Here is a 14,775-nt window from a genome sequence, read left to right on the forward strand (position 1 = left end):
GTGAGGGTGTGAGTCCTGCAGGGTGTGAGGGGTGCGAAATGGAAAAAAAAGAAAACCCGATCGGCAAAAAGCTCGACAATCGTATAAAATGTATCTATACATGTATCATGATCGTGCGAACGGTGTTTCGAGCTCGTTGCGCGGGCAACACTGCGGTATCGAGCACGGCGCGCCGCCGACCGAGTACATCGCCGCCGACGTTATTCGCACGCCGTCGCCGCGCCACCGTATACGTCGGCGATTCCCTTCGCAGCGTATTTTCGTTGTGCGCGCCTGCCCGTCATCATCGATCGCCGCTGCAGCCGACCCACCGCCACCGCCGCCGCCGCCGCCGATACCATTTTCACCGGTCCCGCGAAAGCTGACTGTCGCGCGCGTACGTCAGTCTCAGTCATCGCCCGATTAACCACGAGTACACCACCCGACTTGCAGTTTACCCGGTTACCGATTCGGGTCAATCGCATCCCTCGGCCGGTCGCGCCCCACTTTCCGTGAACAGACGCGCTCCGTTCCGCCGACCTACCCCGGAACCGCGCGGTCGCCGCCATGGTCAAGCACAACACGGACACGAACGGCATTGGGTACGAATGGGAGTACGCCAAGGTGAAGGATGACCGGACGATATGGCAGAAGATCATCATGGGCATTTACAACCCGAGCTCGCACGAGTTTCTCGGCCGGTCCGCCAAGAGTTGGGGTAAATACGTATATATATATTATTATATAATACATATTATGACAGGTGTACTTACCTTAAATAAACACGACGAAACCCATTAAATTATCATATAGTATAATATAATTATGTATGCAAACGGTTAGTCACTTGACATAGTGTACGAAGGATGACTGGGGGGTGGAGGGTCAGAGGGTCAATAGGATCGCCTACAGAAGTATGTACCTAAACACTAAATATTATATTTCCTACGGATTTTGAAAAACAAAATTTTTGGTTATTTATTACAGTGATTTAGTTTCTACTCATAATACATCACGGTTGACATCATGGATACTTATATAATATATATTATAAATAAGTAGCAGTATTGCTAATCGCTAATAATTTTGTTATTGTTATTATACTCGGCTAGGGTATCCCACTCTTCCCATTCCGACACCATAACAAATCACGTCTGCACCACTAGTCGTGCGTGTTACCCACGCATCATCGGTGTGCCCACGCACAACTTGCATACCCACCCGGACCACACCTCACGCGCGTATACTACCACTTACTCCCTCATACGTATACCTCACCTATGTAAGTGCCGTGCGGAAGACACGCTTTTATCACGCTGTTCGTGTACGAGCCTAGCGGTTTTGGAATTGATTTTTTCGATACGATTTGGATATACAAATTATCACATGCATGATGAATTATATTAATTGGGTCACAGGGATTACACTGGATTTTGGTGACCCCTTCCGCGCAGGAGGGAGGGGGCCAAAAAACGTTTGAATTAATTTAGTTTTCGCTTTAAACACTGTACATCTACGTGATCACTCGTGGTTCACTCAATGATGGTTTTTTCATATCACTTAACGTTTTCTAATTTTTACCAATTATTATACCATATAATTCGGCGGCACTCTCAAATAAAATCGACTAATAGCTCATTTATAAATACAATATCGTTGCTATTTTATACCTTTGTTGGTTTATGAACAAATCAGTACATTTAATTTAGCCATCATAGTTTGAAAGGAGCCCAGATCCTCACCTCTTTAGCACCTAAGATCACCAGCTACACACTATACCTATATTAGGTAACTGTATTATACCCGTGTATCTAGTATATGGTTTAATGCAGTAAATTCTGGACAGAAGTGCGTGTGTTTGTACCGAGATCGATTACGCACGACAAATATATAAATGCTTCACACAAGGAAAATGAATGAAAACATCATTCGCGATGATAAAAGTCTAAAAGTCGCAAGCTGACCGATACCGTTAGCGCATGTAAGGCACGTATATGCTCATCGCAGAAATGGTTTTTCTTTCCTTTTTTTATACACGCCACCGAATGTACAGATAGTACATGGCACTTCAAGAATATAGATACACACACACACGAACACGCGTACACAGTGTTCGTGTATATATGCACGTTGACTGTATGCCTATTATAGGTAGCGGTAGTCGATGAGGTCTTATTTCTTCGTAACATTAACTTAAATATTTTTGTTTCTGTAATTTTTCCTATCTTTTTTAGTTTTTTTTTTTTTTTTTTGACTTGAAAGTTATAAGAACGTATTAACAAACACAGGATTAGCAGGTATATTTAGAGTTTAGACTATATGACGACGTTAAGAGTAAACACACTTATTTACGTGACATTAACTGGTCTAGTCGAGTAATACGATGCGTGTAACAGGGTGCACCGACTTGTACGAATCGATACCTAATATAAAATTGTGGTGGTGACCTACCAACATAAAATATTGAAATAATTTACGTATAATATACCTATATCTAATACTTTATAGAAACCGATTGGATACATACTCCTGATTACCCATTTTATCAAGCTCGACACCTCATATTGTCAATATATCCTATATTATTATAAAATATTTTTGTTATAACTTCATAATTACCTGGTAATATATTTGTTATAGGACGATATTATTGTATATATTAAGCAGTTTTTCCCACTATCTTTAATTCACATAATATTAATGTAAATGTAAATATAAAGACAATTATACAATTTGTACCTATATACTTAATGATGATTTTTTTTTAAATTTATTTTACCTAATCGGTTTTTTCTGATATTGTATTTGATCGCCACGGCGAGTGTGAAACATATTCCAGCGAATTCAGAATATAAGCCCAATGTGAATTGTGTCTGTGTGTGTGCAACGCACGCGCGTACGGGTTTGTGTGCAGTTCGTTAATTTTATATGAGTAAACGTCGTTGCCAATACTATCTAAGAATAGAAGAAAAACACGCACACACACGAAATATATAAGTATATAGTATATATTATAATCGTGTTTAGCAACACGCGCATGCATCTTTCCCATGATTTTAAGAACTGTGACTAAAAGTATTTCTAAGTTTAGAACAACCTCCGCTAGTCTCGTTTCGTCGAATAAACTACGAGATTATAATATTGAATACGTATATTGTATATATTTATTTATAATATATTAGATCTCTTAAGCGTTTTAACTTTTGCCTTGAGGCTTGAATAATATTTTACAATTCTGCATGTCCTATTTTACATCTCATATAGCAGCTATAGTATTGCACAACTTTACTCGTCATCCTGATAATATCCTGTATCATCTGTGCCATATTTGAGAGGGGATTCCAGGGGACAGTTGTTCGCATCATTTTTTTTAGGATAGAAAAATATACTGAATCGTTTCAGTTCTTATCAAATCACAATAATGTCTAGCATGTATACAGGTAGGTAAATATATTTTCAACTGTGGAATTTATTATTATTTGTTTTTGTTTTTATTACTTTTTTTTATGATAAATAAAATAAGGGATAAAATGAAAATAAATAAATAGGAATAATAAAGACAATATACGCAATAGGTATTATATGCGGACAGCACTTCAATATAATATTATGTATTACTCAGAAGTTAGAATTAAAAATACAAAATACATTATGCAAAATATAATCGTAGCTCCATTACTCCATAGATACATACAACAATCTAGTGAAGATAATGAATTACATAACACATTATATTATATTATGTAAATACGAGAATCGCCTGGTTTGGTTTCTTCCCTTTGCAGTCATAATAACTTATTGATTTTACTGACGTTCCGGACTATGGCTAGTATTTACTTTATAGACCGTATTACGCATGTTTTATATTATTATTCATTAGTCATTACTTAAAAGTTATAACTCATCATTAAACATTTATAGTGAATGTAAAAATTACAAATTCTGTACTGAGTCATTTCATTGTAAAATTATATTATTTATATAAACTATTTAAACACACTAAAATAAAAATTTAGGTATTGAACATTTAACAGAAACCTAAAAACATTATGTTTTATTGAAATAAATCAATGAAAGTTGACAAGAGTACATAAAGTTACATTATATTTGTGTCTTAGAAAAGGTTTAAATTTACTATGATACTTAAAAATATGAATTAAAAATAAATGTTATTCCATGATTCTATAACTACTTTTTACCTATCTATAAACTACGGTATACTGTACGTTCTTGATAATAATAACAGACGAGATAACGAAGCATGAAGTTATGAAATATAAGTTTTATTTTATATATTTTAAAATATTTGTAAATTGAACACGAAACTACAAAATGTTTGTAAAAGTGATACTTTTGTAGTCTAAAAATTGGAAATATATTTATTGCAATTTATTTTTGTAGTACTAAAATAGATATATTTAAATATGGAAAACTTGTATAATAATATAAAATATTATACTTACCTGATATTTATATTATGTAATATTAAGTATATTAAGACTTCAGAGTCAGACAAAATACTAATAATGTATTTATATTAAATATATAAATGTTTTAATATTTAATTTTAAAAATAATACAAATATACTATTAAATTACAAATATATTTTACGACTCAAAAAATATTAAATTTAAACCTATATGTTTATATTCATTAATGGCAAAGTGCCTTCGATAAAGTTTCTTTAGTGAAATAACATCATGGACATACTCGTAAATTCTTTATAGTTATACATAGACAAATATTCACCATATTATTGTATTAAAGGTATTAATAAACTATTATTTTTTATTATTAGGGCCCGGATTTATATGCAATAAAAATCTATAAAATATGCAGATTTATATCATAAATATTCAAATAATATGAAAAAATGATTTTTTTTTACTAACTACGGTTTCGAGTAAAAATTTTACACAATTTAAATATATTATGTTTAAAATTGTTTATTAAAAAAAATACAAGATAACATATTTAATGGCATTGTGTAAGTATAAAAGTATTATAAATTAATTAAAGTATTATAGGAATAAATTATTATTTTAAAATTCAAAATAACATTATTTTAATGAAATTGTGTTTATATGTTTAATATTATTTATATTAAATTATTATTATTTAATTTATTATGTTAAATTTTATTCGAATCCATTTGATATTAACATTAGAATAATTTATTAATAAATAAATTTAAAAACATAAACATTTTCTTACTTATCATATTTAGGTACTAATGGTACTATAATTATTATTATATCGTTTTTTTTTAGCTAGATACAATTACGAAGTTAAATCATTTTCACTCATCAATTATTTCATATTTATAAATTGTTTATTTTCGTATATATTTGATTAAAATCAAGTAAATATATATGTTTTTCGTAAATCCAATCTAATTGAGTTAGTAGTCTATCTATATAATATATACTAAAATTATATTATTAATTATTATAATTACAAACAAAATAAAAAATCTACACACAATGTTCCATTTTAGTAGTCGAGCCAGTCGTGGTCGAAAATAAATCTACATACTTTGTCCAGAAATTTTTATAATATTAAATTTGTTTAAATAATTGAAACAAAATAACTTATCATTATACATAGGTTTTTATACACCAACCAATATTATGATATTTGTAGTTCCAAAGTCATAAGCCAACCAAAACTTGTGCACCTACACTTACGTGTATTACTACTACTACCTAGTCTTCCATGTAATCTTACATGTACATCATATATGATTGATACATCCAAATTGAATCATTTTCTCAGTAGTATTAGGTATTACAATATAATACCTACTTCATAATGTGTGAAGTTTTTCCGTCATTTTTATAATAATAATTTGATTTATATTTGTGTAAACTAGCTATAGGTACTTTGCTTGAGAATTTTCTTAGTCTATATACTTCGAGCATTGTTTAAAATTTTGAAGTTTTAATACTCATTATCTTTTTACACTCGGCCAAAAGTTTATACCCAAAATTTCTACTTTGCTGAACAGATATATATATAGTTATATAAATTAGATGTAAAATTATAATATTATTATCATACATTATATTTAATTTGAATATTTTTTGTCGATAAAATTGTTTTTTTTTTTCAAATATTTTAAATTAAATTAAATTTTCATTATATATATATAACAACAATGACTTATTTGAAAGAGAAGGGTGTTCATTGGCATACTTTAAATAACTTGAACTTAAAGTGGATAGTTAGGTGTAGTGTAATTAGATGTCATACAAATTTTATTATAAAAAAATAAAACATTTAAACATACTTATAGTGTATAATCAAAATATATTAACAAAATATATAATATACATACTTAAAGTACATAAATTACATTTTTAATTAAAAAATAATAATAATAATTACTTTTATGTTTTAGGAGGAATTTTGCTCTTTTATGCCGTGTTTTATTCAAGTTTGGCATGTATGTTCGCCATATGCATGAAAGTCCTACTATCTACGTTGAACGACCATACACCTCATTTCACATTGACCAGCTCGATAATCGGCACAAACCCTGGTATGTAAACGTAATATCTTGTTCCATTTTAACTAAACGTTTAAATATAATGTATAATTAATATTTATTATTTGAGCTATATTTTGGTGCATTAACAGAATTCTGTTATGTTGACTTATTCATAATTTAAACATTATACACATTTTATCTAGTTATAGCTACTTAGATAGGTATTGTATTAGATTTAAACTTATTAATAGAACAAACGCAATTCGTACATCAATTTAATTATTTTATAAATATTCTGAAAATTTCTTCAATACTTATTTTATGTGTATTCATTCATAATCTTAATCAAGATAACTTTTTTTAGTGATAATCTCTGAATAAAATAAAATAATATAAAATTTCGGTGAGAATTTGTTATTAGTTTAAGAGATATCTTCACAATAGGATTTTTTCAAGAGATGTACCATGCTTTTATTAATTAATTTTACCAATAAGGCTATAAATATTATATAATGTACAATCACGCAATGCGTAATAGTATTATTATGAATACAGACTAAATGTATTTTACAGGACTAGGATTTCGACCCATGTCTCCGAACGTCGAAGATGGATCACTAATTTACTACGCAGCGGATAACGCAACTAATGTAGAAGCATGGACTAATGAATTAGATAAGTTCCTAGCTGGTAAGTAAAAAAAAAAATACCACATATATGATAATTATAAACGTAAGCTATGTTACCTTGTAGCACGAACAAAAATGTCTATTACTGGTAAAATTGAACCTACTGATCTCTACCATAAATATATCTAAAAATACTAAGAGATCCCACACTACCGTTTTTTTGAAAAATTATCCTAAATGCGTTCTGACGTAATGACTTGAGTAGTTGAGTTTTATTTTTAAAAACATTTTTGAATTTATTATATGAAATCTATTGTATATCCTGATAGCGAATGGGGTAACCGTTACGCACTCGCATAAACATGTCACGTTACGTCAAAAATCGAAATTATTTCATGGTTGCCTAATTGTTATTGTAAATCATAGCCTTAAACGAATTCTAACAGACGTACCAATTTTTGAGTCTTATACCGATAATAATTTTGAAACAGGTTTTTTTTTCGTTAACATTATCTATTAAGCAATATTTCTAGTCCATTATTCTTAATCTTATAAAGAAAAAAATCTTACTTAAAATTTAAAAAAAAAATACACTTTTTTTATAATATTGATTCAAAGGATTCAAAATAGATTTCATAATAAATTTAAATATGCTTTCAAAATGATTATCAAAATAAAATTCAAATCGTCACACTGGAACGCATATAGGTTTATAAAAAACGGTAGTGTGGAACCTCCTAAATTAAAATTTTATGTTCACAAGTTAGTTAATTGTTAAAATGTTGTGATGTAAATATACCTAGCAACAATTATTTTTTAAAAAATTATTTACATTTGTAAAAAATGTCCCATTTTATTAAATTGGTCTATATATTTTCAAAGATATAAAGAAAATTCAAAAGAATTCATTTTTTATACAACGTCAATGAAGACACATACACCTAGCATTCCCATATCTGCTGGCCGCCTCTATAGAGGTTGCTTGTACAATGTACAACTTTTAGGTAGTGAAAAAATTAAAAGCCGACTCTTTTGAAATGGTTTTAGTGTATAAGAACAAGACACTGTTGCCAGACAAAGGTAATAACCAACAAAAATGTGGTTATAATATTCCACCACAAAAGGACAAGGTTTGCGAGGTCAGCCTGGCAAACATGGGACCATGCTCATCTGAATACAAATATCAATATCCAAAAGCTCAGCCCTGCGTTTTCATTAAGCTCAATAAGGTTTGTATTCATAAAAGATAATTAACAAGAATTTTAAATTTATGCACAATGCATCTATTATATTGTAATAAAAATATTGTAAACTTTAATATAAAATTTAATTACAACTTTAATATAAAATCAATATGCATATTAGATGTAAGACAAATATTTATACATAAATTATCTTGATGATAAATCATTATTTGATTATTGTATTTAAATTATTATTCGATTATAAATATTGTGTAGATTTTCGACTGGGAACCAGAATTCTATAATAACAAGACAGACATTCCAGCTGACATGCCACAAGAACTTAAAGATAAAATTGCGCAAAGAATGAAACATGAGGTAAATTGTTTTAGAATAATATTCGATAATATTTATTTGATATTTTAAATACAATACCAATTATTGTTCATATGTACATTTATAGTTATTTACAATATGGGTCACCTGCGACGGAGAAGCGCCAGCAGACAAAGATAATATTGGACCTCTAAAGTTATATCCACAGGACGGATTTCCTGGCTACTACTACCCGTACAGAAACAAGCGTGACTACCTTAGCCCATTAATCGCCATACATTTCCTAAATCCAAAAAGTGAGAGTTTAGAAATATTTTTATTCAATAATGTTTACTTAATTATTTCCAAACATATTTTCGTAAATGAGTCAAATAGGTACATACTACATATACAGTTAAGTATATTAGTATATCTATTAGGTACATTTATACTTGTATACTATTGAAAAGAGGCTTTATGAAAACCGTTTATAATAAATGCAAAGGGGATTATTTTATCCAATATTACAGTTGATAGTTATAAAAATATATAACAAATGTAATCACGACAAACCTATTTCTAATATTTCTATAATTTTCGAATTAAATAAAAATAATATGAAGTGCTATTACGGAATAGCTCCTTCAACAAGCCAATCATAATCTATTATATACATCCTCCATCTATTATGCTTATTGTAAATATATTTTATACAGATTGTACAAATAAAAATAAATATGACAAAAAAAAATAATAATAAAAATATACGTATAATATTTGTTGTAATTAAGTTAAATTTACATGGTGAGTAATTTTTGTTTATTTGTTGTTACTATAGATAGGTAGACTTCCTGAAAAAAATATTATCTATTTGTAGTATAGCCCAAATTACATAATATATTTAGTTTTGTACAATTTATAAGCTCTCATTACCTATACTAATTCTACGTGGGTAGCTGTAGTGTACAAAGAACATATCTATCTTATAATATTATAGTCTAATTTACGTATAAAATCTACGGAGCTTCAAAAACAAAGAATTTCAATTTTAAACCAAAAAAAGTGATAACTCATGTTTATAACAACCCGGGGGGAGTTTAGTAATAAAATAAAATAAATCTACAATTTTATTAAAATAATAAAATAATTGAATGATAATGATTATTATCAACAGTGCAGTCGATAACGTGAATACAGCATAACAGAATAAATTTCACCACGAATAAATGATTGTATTCCTATATTATAAACATTATATTTTTGATAAAAATACGGTCGAAAGGGGGGAGATTAAACACCCAAAACCCCCCTGGCTACGCCACTGATTACAACATATGCAACTAATAATTTTAAATGTAATTTAATTTGAATGTGTCCATGGAGCCCCTAGAACGGCTAGAACACAGTCGGGGAGCTACTCACTATACAATTAAGTATTCCTACTATATCGTAGAGGACTAAAGTTGTGGAAACAATAAAGCTTAAAATGGCCACTGGCCAGACACAGATCGTTTACCTCACAGACTTTACTGGTTATAACCATTACTCATTAGATAGATTTATCTTGAAAGAGTTGAAAGCATATCAAATATTTTATAAAAACAATCAATTTATTGAATCCACATAACCATATTCGTAATAAAACTTGTAGAATAAGATCATAGAATTTATAATATTAATAAGATAGAATTTCTCCCGAAACTTGATAAATTATTTTTATTAACAATAATAATCGACAATATTTTGTTACAACCAGGTATTGATATAAACAATTGGATATTATTATTACATTTTTATAGTTTAATTTTTTTTATAAAGGTACACGTAAGGAATAGCCATAGATATTATTTATTAATTATTTGATATTAGAGCTCAGAAGTTATAAAATAATATATACTATATAAAAAGTTAGATTTAGATATAAATTTTTAAATACTGAAAAAAACATCATAAATAGCAAATAAATTTAAAAATATGCAAAATAAAACTTAAATATAATATATTATATCTACTTATACATATTTTATTATTATTTTTATTTTATTAAATTTATATTTAGGTACATTTAATTTTCATACACAAGAATACCTATAATAAAAAAATATTACTTATAATTAATAAATAAAATAACTTTAAAAACTGTAACTTTACAAAAATTATCAAAACAAAATATTATGTATAACATCAAGGAGTTTAAAACAAAATTGTGTATTATTTGAAATTTTCTAAGGTTTAAAAAAAAAAAACGTAAACGCTAGTTGAATTTTAGAGTTCTATAATTATTACCATTATTTGTAAGTAAAATTGTAATATTTGATATACTTGACTTAACTGACAGCTTTTTTTGATTTGTTGCAGGACATACTTTAATCAACGTGGAATGCCGTGCCTGGGCCAAGAACATATTTTACAAACGTAGCTTACAAAACCGTGAAGGTTCCGTTCACTTCGAGTTGATGATTGACTAAAGTTGCAGACTTTTAGTCGATGATAACGCCGCTAAACCATTCGCTTTGTTCTCAGTTTTTTGATGCATCACAAAACACAGAACATAGCCAGTTTATTTTTAGTACTATATCGTTGTATTGTTAATTGGTTTAAGTGAAATCCCAACAAAACGCGTTTACTCCTTTTATAAAAAATAATAATAACGTTAGGTAATTTTTTTTTTTTGTTTGGCTTAGGAATATGTCTTAAAGTTAAACATACATTTATATATATATATTATATATATTAATATTAATAAATAAAATAAGAGCACAGAAAAGTTAATTAATAAACTTATAATTCAAGCTTAAAAAATGCTGTGCAAATTCACAGTTATACGATATGTATTCATCTGACGACTTCAATGATTATCACTGCCTATAACTTTTTTTTATCATACTCCGTAAATAGGTGTAGGTACCTATAGTGATTTTTACCATAAATAATTTAGTTGGCTCGTTTAATTCATTCGGCTTGTTTTTATAAGCAAATTCGGATACAACCAATGCAAGGTAGGCAATCTAATGATAAGACGTAGGAACACAAAACCCACATTTTTCATCTAAAAAAAAAATTAAATAAATAATTATAATTATGTCGTTTGAAAACTATTTACACACCGTCGTCAGTCTAAAGTTTCCACTTTAAATATAGCCGTCACCATATGCGGATATTTGGAATTTTTAGGGAGGGGTGGACTATTATTATTATTATATATTTTAGCATTATTTAAAGTAAAAGAGCTCGCATTCTTATTACAATTTATATGGTTCATGGATAATGTATATTTGAAGTTAGGGGAATATTGGAATTTTTGGAGAGCTAAGTCCCCGGATGCTCCTACATTGATGTCCACTTATGGCTATCACGTTTAAAATAAGTAAGATCGTTTTTTATTTTTATCATTTTATGCAAAAAGTTAACTGCAATACAGGATACCTAGTTGCAATATTTCAGGTTTAATGGGGAGCAATATTTTTACCAAGTCTTTTGCAAAAATGATAAAATATTATGTTTGTCCCACCCACGTTTTTGATTTTCAATATATAGGTATTTTGTATCACCGACTTTCATTGCGACCGTTGGATATTTGCCTATCAAATGACTACATAACGTAAACATATTTTAATACCAATTACAACAACTACAGCCAATAATATTAAGAATAGCATTTTAATACGGGTAAAATAATATTAAATTATATAAAAACATTTTTTTTTCTTACGGAGAGACGCCGGAGTCTGACCAGTCAATCCTAAAGATTCGCACTGCAGGCCTAAAAAAAAATAACACGGTCAAATCCACCCCTTCTCCCAAAATGACGTGATGAAATGTACCTACCCCGTACTCTGAGTTTCTTGTCTAGGTATTTTTTCATCTTTATATCCCATCAGTCTCATCTCGCGCACAGTCGCGTGTCTTATGTCTATATGAAACTCGTAAGTAGAGTCTATGCACGTCTTGAGTTTTAAAACGTTTTAATGTTTTAGTGTCAGTATGACTAAATACATAATATTATGCTTTTTTTTCTCCCCTCCTGTAGTCGAGTGAAAAAGTCATAGAAATACGCGACAACATAGTATTGTAAAAAAGTTTTATAATTTGCGATTTATAATAAAATATTATATTATTTATGTGTAAACATAAATTTATACTTTTAGATTAGATTCAGTAGGATTCATTAATACATCCATTTCACAACTCCATCGATACATATTAATAATTATAGGCAGTGTTGGGTTGAATGACTTTTTTAAAGTAATTTCGTTACGGAAATTTGTAATTTACGTTACGTGTTGTATTACGTACTTAAGGTAGGTATATCCAACTCTGATTATGGGTAGGTACTATGGAACAGAATAATCGCATTTGAGAAAATTACTAATTACCTATAAAATATTATTATTTTTAATAAACATATATAGGTACTTGCCTATTTAATCGTAATATTTTTTAAGCAATCGTCGTAATGATGTAATAACCAAATTTAATATTGATTCTCGTAATTATTATACATACATTCGACACTAGATTAAAGTTTATAGCTATTACATATATATATATATATTATTACATTAAGGAAGTTATTGATTATTTAAAATTTTAATATGTTGATGTAGAGAGCTAAGTAAAATTGGATATTCTAGTGGAATATAGAGTGTTTTAAATCGTATAATTGTTACACCCGTTTTGTTTTACGCGGTCGAAAGGAATATTATAATATGTAATTTTTAGGTACTTATCAATTATGTAAGTGTATAATGTGTATGTAATAGTAGTGCGGTGGGCTGTGGTTGATGATTTTATTATTATATATGTAAACGGAATCATATAGATTATAGAACTCGTTAATGTAGATGTTCAGCAATTGTTTTATTTATCATTTAGTATACCTATACACTAATTTACACAGCTGGCAAACACAGTGGCATCTGTTATCTGAGACTTTAGAGCTTTTACAAGGGCGTCAATGCTGAATGCAAGTGCATTGAATTGCATATGTACCTAAAAGAAATACTTTTTAAATATTTTACAGATTTCTTATTGAAAATGATGGACGGAACACTTTGTAACACAAAAATAACATTTTGATGGTCTTAGGCCTTACACAATTTTTAGATTTTGAGCGAAGAGATAAGTAAATATATACATGGACTTTCAATAATAAGTGTTTTAGGTCTAAAGAAATTTATTTAGGTACTTATACTTATACAATATAAGATTCCTCGTAAAATCGTAAGTTATATTACTGGAATTTAAAAAAAAAAAATCAAGCATAATTTCATAAAAATATTTTATGGGCGTCTAAATAATTTAAATTTTGACGAAATTGGTCATTCATGAGTAAAATAAGTTATTGATAAGGCCAATCAGCAGCCCCAGGTCATATGTTGCCCTCAAAGGTGTCTTAGGTGTTCAATATGATTAGTTATAATTTATAAATGTTTAAATTAAATAAATTGTTCTAAAAATTTATTTTAATAATTTATAAATTACATATATTAAATATATATTTCAAAAATAAAATAAGTACTTAATTATTAATTATGATAATACAAAAAATATTTCAAAATTTTTTTACATTAGATGCACTTATTTTTAATGTGATAGTATTTCGTTAAGTATAATAATGAAAGTCTGGTTAGAATTTTGTTGTTCCAATAATTGAACGGAAATGCTCATCCGTAAACCTATGAACTGTTTTTGTCTGTTTCATTCAGGAAGTATTAGATCACATATTGAGCCAATTAAGCTGTATTAATTAAACTTTATATTATCATCTTCTACATTCGGCATAATTTTCAAAATATTTTCACTCTTTTTGAGCTTTTTTTTTTAAAAAAAATTGACTTTTTTTTATACAGAAAAAACTATTGATTATTTGATAAAAAAAACTTGAAAATTTAATACAAATCATACAAGGTTCCTCATAACTCATTAAGACAAGTTGTTGTTAAATATATTTATTATTCGATAAAAATAGATATATTAAAGATAGATTAAATATCTTGCATGATTTTTTTTATGAGCATTTTAAGTTCAAATTTTGGTAAAATTGGTCAAAATTACAAAAATTTGCAAATTATTTTATAGTTAAACATGTATAAAATGTTTAATTTTATAGCTAAGGCTTGAAGTAAATAATTCATACTGAAATCAAAAAACATAGAAGCACACATTTTCAAACAG

At 28.4% G+C, this 14,775-nt stretch overlaps 1 protein-coding gene across 1 annotated transcript; it reads left to right on the forward strand.

The window, feature by feature from the left end:
* The first annotated feature begins 229 nt into the window (after nucleotides 1-229).
* Nucleotides 230-13,449, forward strand: LOC113556805 (sodium/potassium-transporting ATPase subunit beta-2-like). Its single transcript, XM_026961964.2, has 7 exons — nucleotides 230-697; nucleotides 6,381-6,521; nucleotides 7,044-7,160; nucleotides 8,147-8,328; nucleotides 8,560-8,661; nucleotides 8,747-8,915; nucleotides 10,957-13,449. The coding sequence occupies exons 1-7, from the start codon at nucleotides 547-549 to the stop codon at nucleotides 11,064-11,066; spliced, it is 972 nt and encodes a 323-aa protein (XP_026817765.1). The 5' UTR covers nucleotides 230-546; the 3' UTR covers nucleotides 11,067-13,449.
* The last annotated feature ends 1,326 nt before the right edge of the window (nucleotides 13,450-14,775 follow it).

This window comes from Rhopalosiphum maidis, chromosome 3, assembly GCF_003676215.2.
Source record: "Rhopalosiphum maidis isolate BTI-1 chromosome 3, ASM367621v3, whole genome shotgun sequence".
Lineage (NCBI taxonomy): Eukaryota > Metazoa > Arthropoda > Insecta > Hemiptera > Aphididae > Rhopalosiphum > Rhopalosiphum maidis.